General features: G+C 37.9%; 1 protein-coding gene across 5 annotated transcripts in view; it reads right to left on the bottom strand.

The window, feature by feature from the left end:
* The window catches only part of LOC116870387 (24-hydroxycholesterol 7-alpha-hydroxylase), an 89405-nt gene that overhangs the window by 20012 nt on the left and 52158 nt on the right, over positions 1 to 17235 (bottom strand). For 4 of the 5 annotated variants that reach the window (XM_032861996.1, XM_032861994.1, XM_032861995.1 and 1 more), the window contains one exon: positions 8873 to 9006. In XM_032861996.1, the coding sequence (XP_032717887.1) occupies positions 8873 to 9006 (134 nt within the window). Of the gene's footprint in view, positions 1 to 8872; positions 9007 to 15635; positions 15778 to 17235 lie in introns of those variants that run through there. The other variant, XM_032861998.1, reaches the window with a different exon arrangement.

Raw genomic sequence — 17235 nt, 5'->3', positions numbered from 1 at the left:
TTGATGTTTGAAATTGGGGTTTACAGCAAGTGCTTTTGGTGATGGGAGCCACAGTGGACTCCCAGGTTGTGGTTATGGAACAGAAAAATCTGAGACAGGACATTGGCCACAGTAGCACTGAGGATAGGGCAATGGGTGTTCCGTCCCTGTGACACTCATGATAGGGTCTGGGAAGAGGGAGTGGATTTTCTCAATCTCTCCCTCTTTTTTTTTTTTTTTCCTCACTCCTGAAGCAACTGTTAGGGCAGAAAGAATATGAAGACAACTGGTTAGGAAGACATAGGGCAAAGCAAATGTTGTGCATTTCTTTGGTTGATTTTGTGTTTGGGATCCTGTGGCTGTGGGACTCAGGCTAAGCAGTGTGTTTCCTCAAGCAGGAGAGCCTTCATTGTCTTTCCCCATTTATGTTATTGGAGGTTTTCATGATATATAAATCACCCTTACATCATCATGTTCAGGAACCATAGGACAAAGAGCTTTCCCATGGGGTGTAACCACTAGATGGCTATCAACTTTACTGAGACAGAAATATTTTATTAGTAACTCTCACAGCCAATTATTGGAAGCCATGTATCTATTTAACCCTGCAGGATTTTGAAATGTCCTCAAGATATTTGCAAAACACTTACCTTATGAAACTAGAATATAAGCACCTTACAAATTAAAAATATGTCTTTTTATGGTAGCAGGAAGTGGTGTATGGGAAAGGGTCATCAATTTATTTTTATTATTAGAGGTGGGGGAGGGGCAGAAGGAAAGAGAATCTTAATTAAACAGGCTCCATGCCCACCATAGAGCCTGACATGGGGCTCCATCTTACAACCCTGAGATCATGACCTGAGGCAAAACCAAGAGCTGGACACTTAAACAACTGAGCCACCCAGGCACCCAGGAGTAATCATTTTTTAATGAAAGAGAAACCCCGTTGGCTTCTGTGGGGGCTGAATATTGCTTGAGGTTTGGCAATTGCAGTCCCAGGAGCACTGGAGAGAGCCCTCAAACTGGGAAGTGAGCGAGGATTATGCTGGTGCCATCCTTCCTTTTTTGAAGTAGACGAAGACTTGTGAGATCCCAAGCCTGTTTCTTCTACCACTGCTGGAACTGAGAGGCTAGAGAGCTCATGGCTGACTCAGATCAGCTGTTGAGGGCCCAGATGTGTGTTTGGAGTGGGGCTGGGCACAGCCCTGGGACAGAGCTGCAGGTAGGCCAATGCGGGCCCTTCCCTTCCATACCAAATAGTCCCCTTTAGTGGCTGTTGACCCATAATTACAATTTGGAGACTGCTGGCTGCCACAGCCTACAACACAGGCTAGTAAAATCCTTCAAATGGGATCTCAGTAACAGAATTAACACTAGCCACATGGAGGAGACCAGAAAGAAGTTCCTGTCACAGCAGCAACTACCAGGGTGATGACTGGCATAAAGGGTCTGAGATAGAGCCCCAAGTCGGGCTCCACACTCAGCATGGAATTGACTTGAGATTCTCTCTCTCCCTCTCCTTCTGCCCTTCCCCCTGCTCACGTGTGCTCTCTATCAAAATGAATAAAATCTTGAAAAAAAAAAGTATAAACTTTTGCATAAGAATTGCTCATCAAAATTTTAGAAAATTCAGAAAAATAGAAAAAGCTAGAAAACAACCAGAGTGCTAATAACAAAAAACAATCATGTACTGGCTAGACTTCCCTCTAGTATTTTTACTTAACAGTTTAGTGTTTTGTTGTTATTGTTAAATGTATTTTTATCATGCTGAATAGTTAATTTTTGAATCTCACTTGGTTCACCTAATTTTATAGCTGAAGTATTTTTTCCTTTGCATTGTAGACACATTGTGAAGTTTTATCTCCAATGTCTGTTTAATCTTTTACTGGGTAGATTAAACCATAAATAATTTAATCATTCCCTAGGGTTTTTTCTATAATAAATAATGCCATCCAAAGCATCTTCTTCCGCAAAGCCTTTTTCATATAAAATCTTTTAACAAAGATGTGCAAAAGATAAAGGGCATGGATATTTTCAATGCTGTTAATTCCTTTTGTGCAAATGTTCCTCAAATCTTGTGCCTAAACATGTTTCTACCTATAATATATGAATGTCAATTTCTTTGCCCTCTTCTCTGCTAGTTTGACATTTTTTTTTTCCTAAAGAATTTATTTATTTATTTGACAGAGATCACAAGTAGGCAGAGAGGCAGGCAGAGAGAGAGGAAGGGAAGCAGGCTCCCTGCTGAGCAGAGAGCCAGATGCGGATGCGGGGCTTGATCCCAGGACCCTGGGATCATGAACTGAGCTGAAGGCAGAGGCTTTAACCCACTGAGCCACCCAGGCGCCCCTAGTCTGACATTTTTTAATAGCTAATTTTTGGTTGCTGCAAACATTTTTATGTCTCTGTTGAGCATATTTCCATGTGAAGTTATTTTCTCCTATGAACTCTTGTGTTTATGTCCTGTCCTCATTAATCTGTGAGATTCATGCTTTACTTATTGATCTGCGAGTTCTTTAAATATTAAAACTATTTACCCTTGTGTTGTACTTATATTAACATTTGTTCATAATTTTTGGTTTACATTTAACTTGGATTATACCTTAAAAAATACATGTTAAATTTTAATATGATACATTCAAATCTGTTCATCTTTGTGGTTTCATTGATGAATCCTAAGCCCTTTTCTCTTTAACATAGTGGTTCTCAAAGGCGGTCTAGAAACTTCTAGTTCTCAAGACCTTTTCAGAGGCTTTGCGAGATCAAAAGTCATTCTTGGGTAAAAGACTCATTCAAAGTATAGGACAAACCAAAGGATTTTCATGTAAGTGAGTACAAAAAACTCACTAATATTTCAGATTTCAATAAACTTTTAAGACACTCCCACTGTTGGGAGCGGGCACCTGGGTGGCTCAGTTGGGTAGGCGTCTTCCTTCAGCTCAGGTCATGATCCCAGGGTCCTGGAATGGAGTCCCAAGTTGGGCTCCCGGCTCAGTGGGGAGTCTGATTCTCGCTCTCCCTCTGCCCCTCCCCCTGCTCGTGCTCTTTCTCTCTAGCTCTCTTTTTCAAACAATTAAATTAAATCTTTAAAAAAAAGAGAGAAAGTCCCACTGTTGAGTTTCAGTGAGGTATGGGAGAACAGCCATATCTGAAAAAGCTATTGTAATATCAATTCCTTTTCTGGTAAGATGTCTGTGTGAGGCTGGCTTTTCTTCATTTCCATGAATGGAAATGATATATCACAACAGATTGATTCCAGGCACGTTTATGGGAACCCAGATGTCCTCTATTAGCAAGGCATTAGACAGATTTGCAAAAACTTGAAATGATGCTATTCTTCTACATTTTTTATGTTTTGGAAACTACAGTTATGTTTCATAGAACCATGCCATTTTTTTAACATGTAGTAAGTTCCTTGTTATTTTTTTATTTACCAAATAAACGTTATAATAATTTCTCAGCTTTAGTTTCTAATAAAGTTAATCTTAGTAGATATAATTCGCATAGATAAAACTCTTTGGGATTCTCAATTCTAAGCATACAAAGCAAAGTTGAGAACAAAAATGCCACTTTTTAGCCAGTCATCCCAAAACACATATTATTCTCTTCCCCCTTAATTGACTTATAATGATTCATTCATCCTATATTATGTTCTTATGTACAAAGGGGTTTCCTTCTCTGTTATCTATCCAGTCCGTTATACTGATACTGAACATCTAGTCTGACACCAATATCATACCATTTTATTTTATTTCATTTCATACCATTTCAATTATTGTAGTTTTATAACATGTTTTAATACCTTGAGAAGATAATTAATAGTCTTTAATCATTCATATTTTCCAATACTTCCTTGTTTATTCTTTTCTGGGCATTCTTGCAGATTAACTGTGTACGAAAAGTACAACACCTTGAAAAGAGAATACTGGTAGAAGTTTAAAAGTTTTGGAAAGATAATATTATAAAGAAAAAGAAGGAATAGAATAAGTCAAAGAAAGTAGGTAGTATTTGTCTGTTTTAATTTGTTCCAAAAATATAGAAGAGAATAAGTACAGAAGCAAAAATAAACAATGAGACCATGTTCAGACAATATCAAGAAAGAGCAAGAAGAGAGCGCCTGCAGCATTCCCAGCAAGAAACTCTGACCAGTTGTCCGATGGGGGAGAAAACATGAACCTCTGCCAATGCTTGACACAGATGACCTCATTTGAAATGTTTTTATAGTCCAAATTTCTGGGAGCCCATTAATATGTTCAACAGACATTCCACCTGTTTTAGAAAATTTATGAAGGTTGAAAGGACCATGTTGTATGAATTTATACTAAGGAATTAATTATTAATGTGTACCAGGATTTGACTATACGGATGCCTATCTTTGCACTGTTTATAAACAACTGGAAGCCACACACATTTAGGAATAGGGAACTGATTTAAAAATCAATACTATGTCCATGATTACATTATTATGCTATAATTCAAAGTGGTGTAGATGTCTTTTATTGAAACAGAAAACTTTGGTGAACTACTATCATTATAAAAGCAGATTATGAGAAAATTAGCATAATATGGCCCCAACTGAATTTTTTTTAAATGTAGAGACTACAGGGGAAAAATCTGAAATTATGAGAATGCCAAATGTTCTTAGTGGTCATCAGACTTGTACATTTTTTTTTTAAAGATTTTATTTTATTTATTTATTTGACAGAGATCACAGGTAGGCAGAGAGGCAGGCAGAGAGAGAGGAAGGGAAGCAGGCTCCCAGCCGAGAAGAGAGCCCGATGTGGGGCTTGATCCCAGGACCCTGGGATCACGACCTGAGCCGAAAGCAGAGGCTTTAACCCACTGAGCCACCCAGGCGCCCCACAGACTTGTAAAATTTTAAGCCACCTTTATATCCTTCTTTTTACTTTTTTTTAAATAAATGGTTTCCTTCTTAAAAATAATTACTATAACTTATTTATGTAATAATTTTTTAAAAAGCTGTGCAGGTTGTCATTTTCAAAGTTAAAGCCTCAACTCTGCAGGGGAGAAGTTCACAGGGATTAGTGTACACTTCCTCGGAGGAAAGTTTGTATTTATTTCATTTATAAAAGAAATAGTAAGTACAGAAGACCCTGCTGCACCTTTTACAAATATTAAAAAGGTATTTTGAAAAATAAGGAAAGGAAGTTCTGGAGTGTTCTTGGAAGATGGCATCCTGAACACATGTCTCTCGTTGCCCATTCACTATGAGAGCCATCACAAGGGCTTAGAGTGAGCCTGGATCCATCTGGATCTCATGTCCTCTAGGAAGAAACTGTGAGTGTGAGGAAGTGGAGGTAAGAGACTATGATCGTTTTATAACTTTTCTAATTGCTTGAGACATCAATTACTTTTAATTAAAAATTTTTATTGGGAATCCATAATGTTGGAATTATGAAACAGTTCAGTTGTGTAAGAGAATTATACGCAGTGAATCATAAATGGCTTGTTGCCTCCACTACTAAAACACATTTCAAGAATAATCATTAAAAAAATTTACTATGTACAAAGATGCAAATAAATATCACATTAAAATAACCACAAAGGAAAACAATCTAAATTCTCAAGAGTTAGGCAATAATTAAATATTTAAGCTATCAATTCAGTGGCTTATTATAAAGCCTTTGAAATAAATATTAAGACTCTGGATGCATGAAAAGGATAATAATGTTTAAAAAATGTTTAAATCAAAGATTTATACTATGATGAAACATAGATTTCTGTACTGATGTCAAACAAGGAGCATGTCAGATAAATGATCACTGGGGTTTTACGGGAACAAGTTTATATGTGTGTGCCTGGGTTTGAGGTTGGGTGTTTCTTTTGGTAAAGTTCTCGAATGAGTAAAATTACCTTAAAGAAAATATGACATGTTAATGGCCACAACAAATTCATAACCTGAGATCAAAAAGAGGAAATGAGAGAAAAAGAAAAGAGTTAGGGAAGAAGAGGAAAAACATACTGCTGATTTTTCTCTTTTCCAGTCTTTCTTTCTCTCTCTCTCTCTCACACACACACACACTACACACAAAGAAAAATAAAGAAAGCAAAAGAAGGAAGGATGGAAGGATAGAAGAATGGAATGAATGAAGGAAGGAAGGAGAAAGAGAAAGAAAGTAGGGAGGGTAGAAGAGAAAAAAAGAAGTAAAGAAAGGAATCTGAGTGTTCACAAGAAAGGTGGCAAGACAAGCACAAAATATTTTTTAAGAGATTGTCATGATATAGAAAAAAGACAAAACAGTGCAAAAGAAAGAAAGGAAAGGAAAGGAAAGGAAAGGAAAGAAAAGAAGTGAAAAGAAAGAAAAGAAAAAAAAAAGAAAGGAAAAGAAAACTATAGGCCCCTATCTCTCATGAACTGAGATGCAAAAATATCCTTAACAAAATATTAGTAAAAACAAATTTAACAATGTATAAAAAGAACTATACATCATGATCAAATGAGACTTATTCCAGGGATGAAAGGCTGACTCAATATTCAAAAATCAATAAATGTAATCCATCACAACATGTTAAAAAGAAAAAGCATATGATTATATCTACTGATGCGAAAAAGTGCTAGACAGAATCCAATACCCATTCATAATTAAAATTCTCAGCAAATTAGAAATAGAGGGCTATTTCCTCAACTTGATAAGAAGTATCTACCGGGGCACCTGGGTGGCTCAGTGGGTTAGAGCCTCTGCCTTCAGCTCAGGTCATGATCCCAGGGCCCTGGGATTGAGCCCCGTGTTGCGTCGGGCTCTCTGCTCAGCAGGGAGCCTGCTTCCTCCTCTCTCTGCCTGCCTCTCTGCCTACTTGTGATCTCTGTCTGTCAAATAAATAAACAAAATCTTAAAAAAAAAAAAAAAAGAAGTACTACCAAAATCCTATAGCTAACATCTAGCCTAATAGTGAAAGACTTACCTCTCAGATCAGGAACAAAGCAAGGATATCTGTTGTCACTACTATCATTCAGCATATGTTGAATGATAGTAGTGACAACAGATATCCTTGCTTTGGACTTTAGAGCCAGTGTAATAAGGCAAGAAAAAGAAATAAAAGAAGAAAAATATTCTCTACATAGAAACTCTCAAGGAATCTATAACAACAGTTGTAGGACTAATAAGTACGTTGAGTTTTGCAAAGTTGCAGATACAAGGTGTACACTTAAAAATCAGTTGCATTTCTAAAAACAGGTAATGTACAATTGAGAATCAAAAATTTTTAAAGTACCATTTAAAAAAGCTCCAAAATAACTGAAATATTTTGGTATAAATATAACAAAGCATGTATAGGATCTGTATACTTAAAATAACAAGACAAGTACTAGCAGATAAATAATGTCTGTAATTCAGCTAATTATCTGTTAGCCAGGATATAAATAAAGCTTAATAGAAGTTTAATAAAAATTATAGTATTATTCAGAGTAATAAACACATTCCTTGACTAAATTGCACCCAGTTGTTGGATAATATCTTCTCAAAGCATATCATTTTATACCCATATTTTTTAAAAAAGACATTTATTTATGAGAGAGTGTAAGCTAGGGCAGGGGTTGGGGAGGGACAGAAAGAATCTCTAGCACACTCCCCTCTGAGTGAGAAGCCCAATGTGCAGCTTGGTCCCAAGACCCTGAGATCTTAAATGGAGTTGAAATCAAGAGTCAGATGCTAAACTGACTGCGCCACCCAAGCACCCCTTTTTAATTTTTTTTATTTATTTGACAGACAGAGATCACAAGTAGGCAGAGAGGCAGACGGAGAGAGAGGGGGAAGCAGGCTCCCCGCTGAGCAGAGAGCCCGATGCGGGGCTGGATCCCAGGACCCTGGGATCATGACCTGAGCTGAAGGCAGAGGCTTTAACCCACTGAGCCACCCAGGTGCCCCCAAGTACCCCTTTTTATACTCATATTTTATTTAATAGATTATTTAAAAACAAAAATTGTTAAAATCCCACTAAAACTAAATTCTGTGATTTATGTAAGATCTGTTAAATAAATAATGTCTCCTTTAGATGTAGCAAGTTGCAGTTTTTATAAAAATTGGATTTTTTTGTCTCTTTTATGTTCTATTACTAAAAATTTTTCTTGACTTGAATCCAAGCACTCTCAAACTGTATGTAAAAAAGCTAGTAAGAGTTGAGGGCTGAGTAAATGTCATCTATCTGAATAATGCAGGCCCTATATCAAGCCAATCTGAAAAAAAATATTTTGTTCTGCCAGATTTGCCAAATATTAAATTGAAAGTCAGCCACATGCACATATCTTTCATGGAGCACTTGAGAATTTTCTCCTACTTTGCTCAGAGAAAGGATCTCTCTCCTTCACTCAGCACTGATTGCTAATATCAGTTGCTATTATCCACAGCATTCCTGCTCTGTTTCCACAGCTGTTATCTGTGGCCTGAAACTACCTTCCAGATACCAAAAGAACTTTCTTCATACCCTTAATTCCTCAACCTCCTGTTGCTCAGGATTACTTATTGGCTGGTTCAGCAGACTATCTAGTCTACCTGTTTGATTTCTATAGGATTATACTAATTCTGATATGAAATTACATAACCAGAATGATTATTAAAGGGTTATATTTTAGCTAAAATTATTGTCTACAGATAAATAGCCATATTAATAGATGCTGCTGCACAACTCTGACTAGTAACCTATTCTAACATCATTAGTGCTTCGTGGAACTTAAGGAGTTATCTAATAATATATGGGCATTATATGTATTTTTTTCCTTAGAAAGTTAATTACTTTTTCTCTTCTGATTGATTTTTAAAATTTAAATTAAATTAATTAACATATAATGTATTATTGGCTTCAGAGGTAGAGTTCAGTGATTCATCAGGGTTCTATAATACCCAGTGCTTGTTCTTAAAACCAAAGCAAAGCTCACCAAAATTTTAACTGGCTTCAGCACTTTTCTGGTAATGACACCAGGGGCTCTTAAACGAATGGCTTCTAAAATACACCACTTGATTAGTGGGAGTTTCTTCAAGTCATCCTCAGATACTTTCATCTTATCTTTACCTGCAAAGAGAATTTCAAAAAAATTTTTTAAAAGGTAGACTTAAAGAAACCAGAAAGTGATTTCATGGAAGATCATCAACACAGGTTAGAACCTGCCTCCGACCACAACTGTTAGCATTGCCATTACATTTTGCATACCAAGTTTAGTAACTGAGTGCCTCTTTTTTTTGTTTTCCTCTTACCAAGATCAAATGTATGGGCCCCCCCAATTAACCCACTGGTTACTTCAAGGTGATGGAATGGGATCCAACTTTGGTCTTCACCTTCCTATGGCTATCAAATGATTAAGATAAGGTCCATCAGAGAGTTGCTCAATTTTCACTCCTTTCATTCTTTCTTGTCCAAATTCTTCTTCTACTTAAGGAAATAGCAATAAAAGATTGGCATCAGAAGCATAAAGTAAAAAATCTGAGACGCCATCTCCCTTACTACTTCTACCTCTTTCCCGAGGATTCATTTTTGGTTTTGTCTTTGATTTTTCAACCAGACATTTCAGAAGGCCCAAAAGGAACATGAGGAAAGGGACAATGAGGCACATGCATTACATCTGGAATAATGAGCTCTCCCTCTAAACATAGGTGCATCAAACACTCTAATGTAATATGCATACCTCAGCTTATGTTTAGAATGAAGGCACCTATAAAAGGATTGGAGTGAATCTTTTCTTTTCTTTTCTTTCTTTCTTTCTTTCTTTTTTTTTTTTTTTTAAGATTTTACTTATTTATTTGCCGAGAGAGACAAAGTGAGAGAAGGAACACAAGCAGGGGGAATGGAAGAGGGAGAAGCAGGCTTCCCACTGTGCAGAGAGCCCAATGCAGGGCTCAATCCCAGGAGCCTGAGCCAAAGACAGATGCTTAACGACTGAGACACCTAGGCGCCCCCTGGGGTGAATCTTTTTATGACCCAAAATATGTTAGGGTCTTTCAGCCCAATTAGATATTTCAGTTAATGGTATTTCAAATGAAATGTTTACATTTTGAAAATTATTTAAAAACAACTCAGCTTTCAATTTACTTTTGATAGCATTTGGTTTATAAAATTCAACATTGTCAGTTTAGTTAAGTCAACTTTCACATTTGCTTTCCAGCTGTATTGGGAAAGAATGGGTAAGAGTGGAATGTAAGATCTCCAGCCATGTCTCTCTTAGACTCTGGATAAGGCTAGTTCTAAAGCAAGCCCAACCTGCAGGAGAGGTTGAGGTGGGTGCTGCCTGGGAAATCTCATCTGTCAGTACTACAGAACTCCTGAGTAGTCAGAAGCAAATGTCTTTGGTTGGTGGAATCTGGGAACAAGGTTTTTTGAGCTATAGTTCTATTAGTACCCATAGGGGCATCTATACAGTCCATTCAACTTGACAGATTCTTGAGCACTGAATCAGGACCGGGAGCTGAGTTAGGCTTTACTAGGGTTACAATACTTAAGGCATTCTTGCAATACACTTAGTCTACTGGGAGGTAAGAGACAAGCCCACAGTTAACTGGTATTCCATGCAAGCAAGGAAACTGTTCTGTGATGTGTAAAATATTCCAATATTTTGTTATAATATAAAAGCAGGGAGGTTCATGTCCAACTAAAGGAAAAAGCAAAAAACTCTCTGAGTGTTTTCCTCTAAAGCTACAACTATTAATTCTTTGCAGAGAGTAGACCTTAGCAAATAAATATCAAGTTAACAAATGGTCCAACTTCAACATGGGGAGACGAATGAGTGGATATTCTAGGCAAAGAAAAGAGGAAGAGTAAAAGGAAGACTGTGGAAAGCTTGGATATGTTCAGAAAATGACAATGCCTGTAGAGGGCCTAGAAGGTGAGGTAAATGTGATGGAACAGTAACAGGTCCACTGAGGCCATTACAGGCCATCTTCAATGCCATTCTGGAAAATGTGGAGACCAGGAAATTTCAGGACTTCCTGTCTTGGGCCAAGAAAGGATGAAAACTTCACAATGAAACAGTGATACACAGCATTGTCCTTTTTTTTCCCCTCTAAGATTTACTTATTTATTTGAGAGAGACAGAGACAGACAGACAGAGAGAGAGTGGCAAGAAGGGGCAAAGGGAAAGGGAGAGGTTGTCCCAAGCAGACTCTTCACTGAGCGCAGAGCCTGACACAGGGCTTGATCTCACAATCCTGAGATCATGACCTGAGTTGAAATGAAGAGCTGGACACTCAACCTACAGCACCATCCAGGCGCCCCCACAGCACTGTTCTTCATTTGAACAGAATTTGAACTTCTTTCTGCTCATTTGCTCAGACCTAAGTGACCTAATACTAAAAAGAGACAAATGACCTCCTGGACTTCTTGTTTAACCTTCACAGACAGTGTCTCACAAAACTGTTGCTTTTGCTTTCCCATAACAAGGATTGGAAAATCATAGGCATGCTTTCTGCATCTTCACAACCTAAATATAACAGTTTTTCCAAATTGTGTTCTATGAAAGAACATGTGCAAGATGTTAAATGTTTAAAGCAGGAAAAAGGTTTTATGGCCCACCAAATACCAGGAAATGTTAACATTCTATGGGTGATTCACTGAACACATTAGCGTATTATAGGTTTTGAGAAATCCCATAGTAGAGACCGCTATTTATGCCAACATTCCCAAACTTTTTAAAACTCCCATTACTATACAAGCATCATCAATAGCTATTCAATGAGGACACAAAAGATCATTAGCTGTGTAATGTAATGGCTATAGGTCCTCTCTAAGACAATTCTTCAAAAACAAAAACAACCAAACCAACCCTGGTTTTCATTTGTCTGAGCATTAGCAGCACATACCATATGCCTGGGCGTGCCTGTGGCCAAATTCCCTAACAAACAGTTACTGCGAGCCAAAGGAATTATTACCATCAGAAAACTATCTTGATATGCCATGGAAAGCTAATGGCACCAAAATTTTACTTCTTCATACTTTTCTTGAAGTATCCCTGTACATTTTAAGCTAATTCAGAAAAAAATAATTTAGAAAATCTATGCTTGGAATGAGAAATTCTTCATTTGAAAAAAGGACTGAGGTTGTTGCATAGGCCAGAGATATCACTATTCAATCAAATGAACAAACATTTATTTGGCATTTAGTACAGAGAAAATGTTAACTAAGCATCACAGGGATATAAGAAATTTAAGTTTGAAGACAATAAAAAGACAATAAATTCTCAAACTAAAGGAAAAGAAGGGTAAATGCTTTCCCCAGACAGTGTTAAAATGAGGAATTCTGAGGTTCTAATTTATGAGTTTATAAACGACATACAAATTTAGAGCACCGTCTAACATCTGTTAAGTGTTCAATACAAGTTGGTATCTATTACTGTTACCATTATTATTAGTGTGAATTTAGTACTCTCTAGAAGATTCACTTTTGCTCCATAGACGATAAAGAGATTCTTTCCCCTGAAACCTCAGTTAGGAGACAAGCTACAGTCTGAGAATCTATCCAGTACTAACCAGACACCGCATCTGAGGAAGTCTTTCCATCACTCACCAGCAGACAGTTAGTGAGAACCTCTGAGCAGTGTCCAAGTGCTGAGGATGAAGATGAATGGAAGAGCCCTAGCTCTTAAGGAGTTCACAGTCTGATAAAGAAGCAAAGAACTAAAAGTAGTAAACATGGGGTAAGTGTCCCTGCACTGAAGCATGCAATGTGCAGTAGGACACAGTGGTGACAGTGACCAGACTGGGGTTGGTGGGGAGGGGTGGTTGCAAAGGAGAGATCAGAGAGGTTTCACAGAAGAAGTAAAACCAGAACAAAGGATTGAATATGCCAAAACGAAGGACATATTCACAGAAGAGGAATTCAGCTGGCTGGAATAGAGTTCAGGGCAGGAAGTCATTAGACCAAGTGACTTCAGTGCTCCACTGCAGTCCCAGGCTGCCCATACCCGCTAAAGCCAGAGCTAGGGACAGGTGGCTCCTTTATCCAACCTCTGAGTGTGACCTGGATGTGCCCCAGTTTCATTTCTGGGCTTTCTTCTCTCGTCTAGGCAGATTCTTTCTCTTGGGGATTCAAATAAATATCTTCTATAAAATCCCATCAATGGGCTGGTTATATCAAGAATTTTACCTTCTGCCTATGATCACCTTCCTGAATTCCATCTTATTTTTATCCAATTGGCTTCTTGATAGCGCTGCTTGCAGGTCTAAAAGACATCTTGAAGAATGCTTTGGTCAATACAGAACTCTTCATTTTCTCCACTGAAATAAAGCTTTTCCTCCCTTGGTCTTGCTATCACTGAAAATGGTAGCAAAATTTGTCTAGTTGCTCACATCCAACACCTGGGAGTCATCCATAATTCATCCCTTCCCCTTTTACTCCCATTTAATTAATCACCAAAACCTCTTGTTCCTATCCACAAAATGGATCCTACCGCCATTCACATCACTCCATCTCCAGAGCTACCAGTCTTGTCCAAAGGCACCATCATTTCTCTGCTGCCCCAGGTGATAGCCACCATCACTCTCCCTGCTCCTACCTGGCTCTGCTATAATTCTTCTGCAAATCAGACCAAGTCAGTACCCTGTGCAGATCCCATTAAGGGCTTCAGTGCTATTTAGAATCAAATCCAAAGTTCTTACTTTGGCAAATGAGACCCCATTTAACCCTCTCATCTCGCACTGAATCCTGGGGGCTGTGTGACCTTTATAAGTGATCCAACCTCTTTGTGCCCCAGTTTGCTCACCTACAAAATAGGAATAATTAAAGAATCTGCCTATATGGTTGTTGTGAGTAAAGCTCTTACAGCTATGACTGGCACGTGGCCAAAACTCAGTAAATGCTACTGTCATCATTATTATTTCTTCTGCCTTATTCCAACTGTTTGAAAGGCTAGCTCCTTCTTATCCTTCAGACCTCTGCTAAAATATTTCCTCCCCAGGAAGCCCTTCCCTTACCAGCTAATGTCTTCCAAATCACTAGCATGCCATTTTGCTTCCTTTAGAGCTCCTGTTAATATAGGAAATAATTTGGCTTATTGTTGACTGTTGGATATGAGTCCATGTTTTTCACAATCTTGTTCTTTCTATTTTTTGATGTATCCCTAGTATCTAGCACACTGTCTGGCACATGGTAGGTATTTGATATATTTTTATTGAATGAGTAAATAGATAAATGTGTAAAGTTGTGGAGGGAGAAATCAATTAAGAAGTTTTTAGTTTGTGAAACAACAATGGGAGGGATGCATTAAAGTCAAATTTTGAGACAATTCTGAGAGAGAATGTGAGAATCTTCAAATATATAAGAATTTACTGAGAACTTGGTATATGCTAGACCAGTGGTTCTCAAGCATTAAGCATGCCTCAGCGTGCCTCAGCATTTCCTGGGAGGTTTATTAAAACACAACTCACAAGGCCCTACCCTCAAAGTTTTTGATTCAATAAGTCTGAAGTGGGGCTTAAGAATCTGCATTTCTGGTAAGTTCTCAGGTGCTATGGAGGCTGCCGGCCCAGCAACCATACTTTAAGAACCATTGTCCTAGACTGAAAGAAGTAGAAGAAACACTCAAATTTTATTAAATAATCTGGGTTTAAAATAGTATTTATTACCAGTTTTTAAATGATCTCTTTAACACAATGGAGGGAAATCTACTTAGTGGGCAAAAAATAAGAAAAATAAATAAAATAAAATAAATAAAAAAAATAAGTCAGAAATTCTGAGTGGATACACAGTTGACCCTTGACCAGTGCAGGGATTAGGGATACTGACTGCCTACTCTCCAGTCAAAAATCCATGTAATAACTTTTGACTCACCAACAATTTAACTACTAATAGCCTACTATTTTTTTTTTTTTTCTGAAGATTCATCCATTCATTTTCAAGACAGAGAGAGAGCACCTGAGCACACATGTACACGAGATGGGGAAGGGGCAAAGAGAGAGGAAGAGAGAGAATCCGAAGCAGAATCCACATTGAGTGTGGAACCCAATATGGGGCTTGATCTCACAACCTGGAGACCATGATCCCAGCCGTAATGAAGAGTTGGACGCTTAACTGAGTCAACCAGCCCCCCAGTAGCCTTCTATTGACTGGAAGCCTTATTGATAACATAAACCATTGATTAACTTATACTTTATATATTATATATATACTATACTGTATTCTTAGAACAACGTAAGCCAGAGAAAAGGAAATGTTATTAAGGAAATCATAAGGAAGAGAGAATACATTGACAGTATTGTAGCGTATTTATGAATACCATAAGTTTACATCATCTGTTTATAAGGTAAATCATCTGTCAGTACCTATATCAATATTGTCCAATATATTTATTTTTAAAAAACCTCATGTACAGTTCAAGCCAATGTTGCTTAAGGGTCAACTGTATTGACACCAAAAGTCACTAGCTTTTATTAATGTCAAAGTACAAGATGGCAAAGTAGTTTTATTTATTACGAACCCTAAAACTAAATAATGTGATAATTAACTCTGACAAAACTTTTAATTGGCCCATATATCAGAAACGGTCCAAAATTTTATCATTTTTATAGCTACAAAGATGCTATCTTTGTCTTAACAAAAATGCCAATGCACCTTCTGGAGGTCATTGACTTGAGCTTACACATAGCCATATATTCATGTTCTGTTTTTCTTCTCCCTTATATAAGGCCACAGCCAAAGGCACAGGCTGGCTTGGCCAAATGCATCTTGCCATCTATTTTTGCAAATAAAGTTTTATTGGAGGACAGCAACACTCATTTGTTTATATATCGTCCAGGGCTGTTTTCACATTATAACGGCAGAGTGGAGTAGTGGTGACAGAGACCTTATGTTCCATAGAGCCTGAAAGAATTAGTATATGGAATAAGATAGAAAAAGCTTGACAATTCCTGACTAACAGGCATCAATTCCTGACTGACATGCTGGTTTGCTCCTCATTGTACTTCCTTTTGCTCAGAAGTTCAGATTAATTCTAGTACTATAAATTCTCTGTGATCTCTATTACACATATCTTTTATATAACTAAGTCAACTGGACAATGGTTAGCACAGAAAATATAAACTGTCTCTTAGGAAAAGAAATGTATTTGTTTAAAATATACTGGGGTGCCTGGGTCCCTCAGTTGGTTAAGCATCTGCCTTCAGCTCAGGTCATGATCCCACGGTCCTGGGACTGAGCCCCCCATTGAGTTCCCTGCTCAGTGGAGAGCCTGCTTCTCCTTTTCCCTCTGTCTGCCGCTTCCTCTGCTTGTCTGTCTCTCTGTCAAATAAATAAATAAAATCTTTAAAAAACATACTGTACTATATTGGCCTTTCAATCACATTCATAAACAGAGAGCACATGGACACAGTAATGTTAAGGAAACCAATTTTCTGATACTTCCTTATTTACTCTTTTTTAAAATTGGTCTATGTAAGAAAAAACTGTGGTTCAGTTCTCTTTCTCCACCTCCCTAATATAATGAACTTTTCCTCACTTTATAATTTGCCTCCCAGTCATCTTGATATTCACACTGGTGCATTTTCTCTGCAGTATAAAAATTTCTTGAGTGCCAAACAAAAGGACAAGTAGAGAACACATTGTACCGAAAGGAAAAGCCCTTGAAAGCAAAGTAAAGCAGACACAGAAAAGAAATACTGAAAGCAGGTCCTGTTTCATCTGTTTGTCCCCTAGCACACAAACCATACTGGCGTTTCCATGTTTGTTCCCACGTCTATCTTAGAACTCAAAAGTGAGATGAGCATCAGACGACACAGTCTGAATGTCCTTGGTGAGACAAAGGGAGAGTCCCTGGCACTGCACAGGAAGTGAGAAGGAACTTGGAATTGCTGGAATCTTCAAGGTAAGTAAGACAAGCCTAGAGACCTGAGAGAAGAGAAGGGACCCAGTTACACAGCACCTAACTGATTACCCAATAGGAGGCCAAGGAAAATTCTTTAGAGCAATGGCAGATAAGACTTTTTTTTTCTTTAGATTTTATTTATTTATTTGACAGAGAGCGAGAGAGCACAAGCACGGGGAGCAGCAGAAGGAGAGACAGAAGCAGGCTCCCCACTGAGCAGGGAGCCTGACGTGGGACTGTATCCCAGGATCCTAGGATCTTGACCTGAGCTGAAGCTTAACCATCTGGACCACCCAGGCACCCCAAGACAGACAAGACTTTTAAGAATGGAATATTCAATATTCAACTTGATGTCAATACTCAATTTTAAGTTGTTTCTGGCTGCAACATACTTTTCTCTTCCCTTGTTCCATATTTTTAATATTTTGAAAAGTTTTCTAAAACATCGCCTTAAGTTA

Source organism: Lontra canadensis, unplaced genomic scaffold (genome assembly GCF_010015895.1).
Source record: "Lontra canadensis isolate GAN:19392208 unplaced genomic scaffold, GSC_riverotter_1.0 scaffold23, whole genome shotgun sequence".
Lineage (NCBI taxonomy): Eukaryota > Metazoa > Chordata > Mammalia > Carnivora > Mustelidae > Lontra > Lontra canadensis.
Note: the sequence above shows the minus strand (reverse complement) of the source record. Positions and strands in the feature narration are given on the sequence as shown.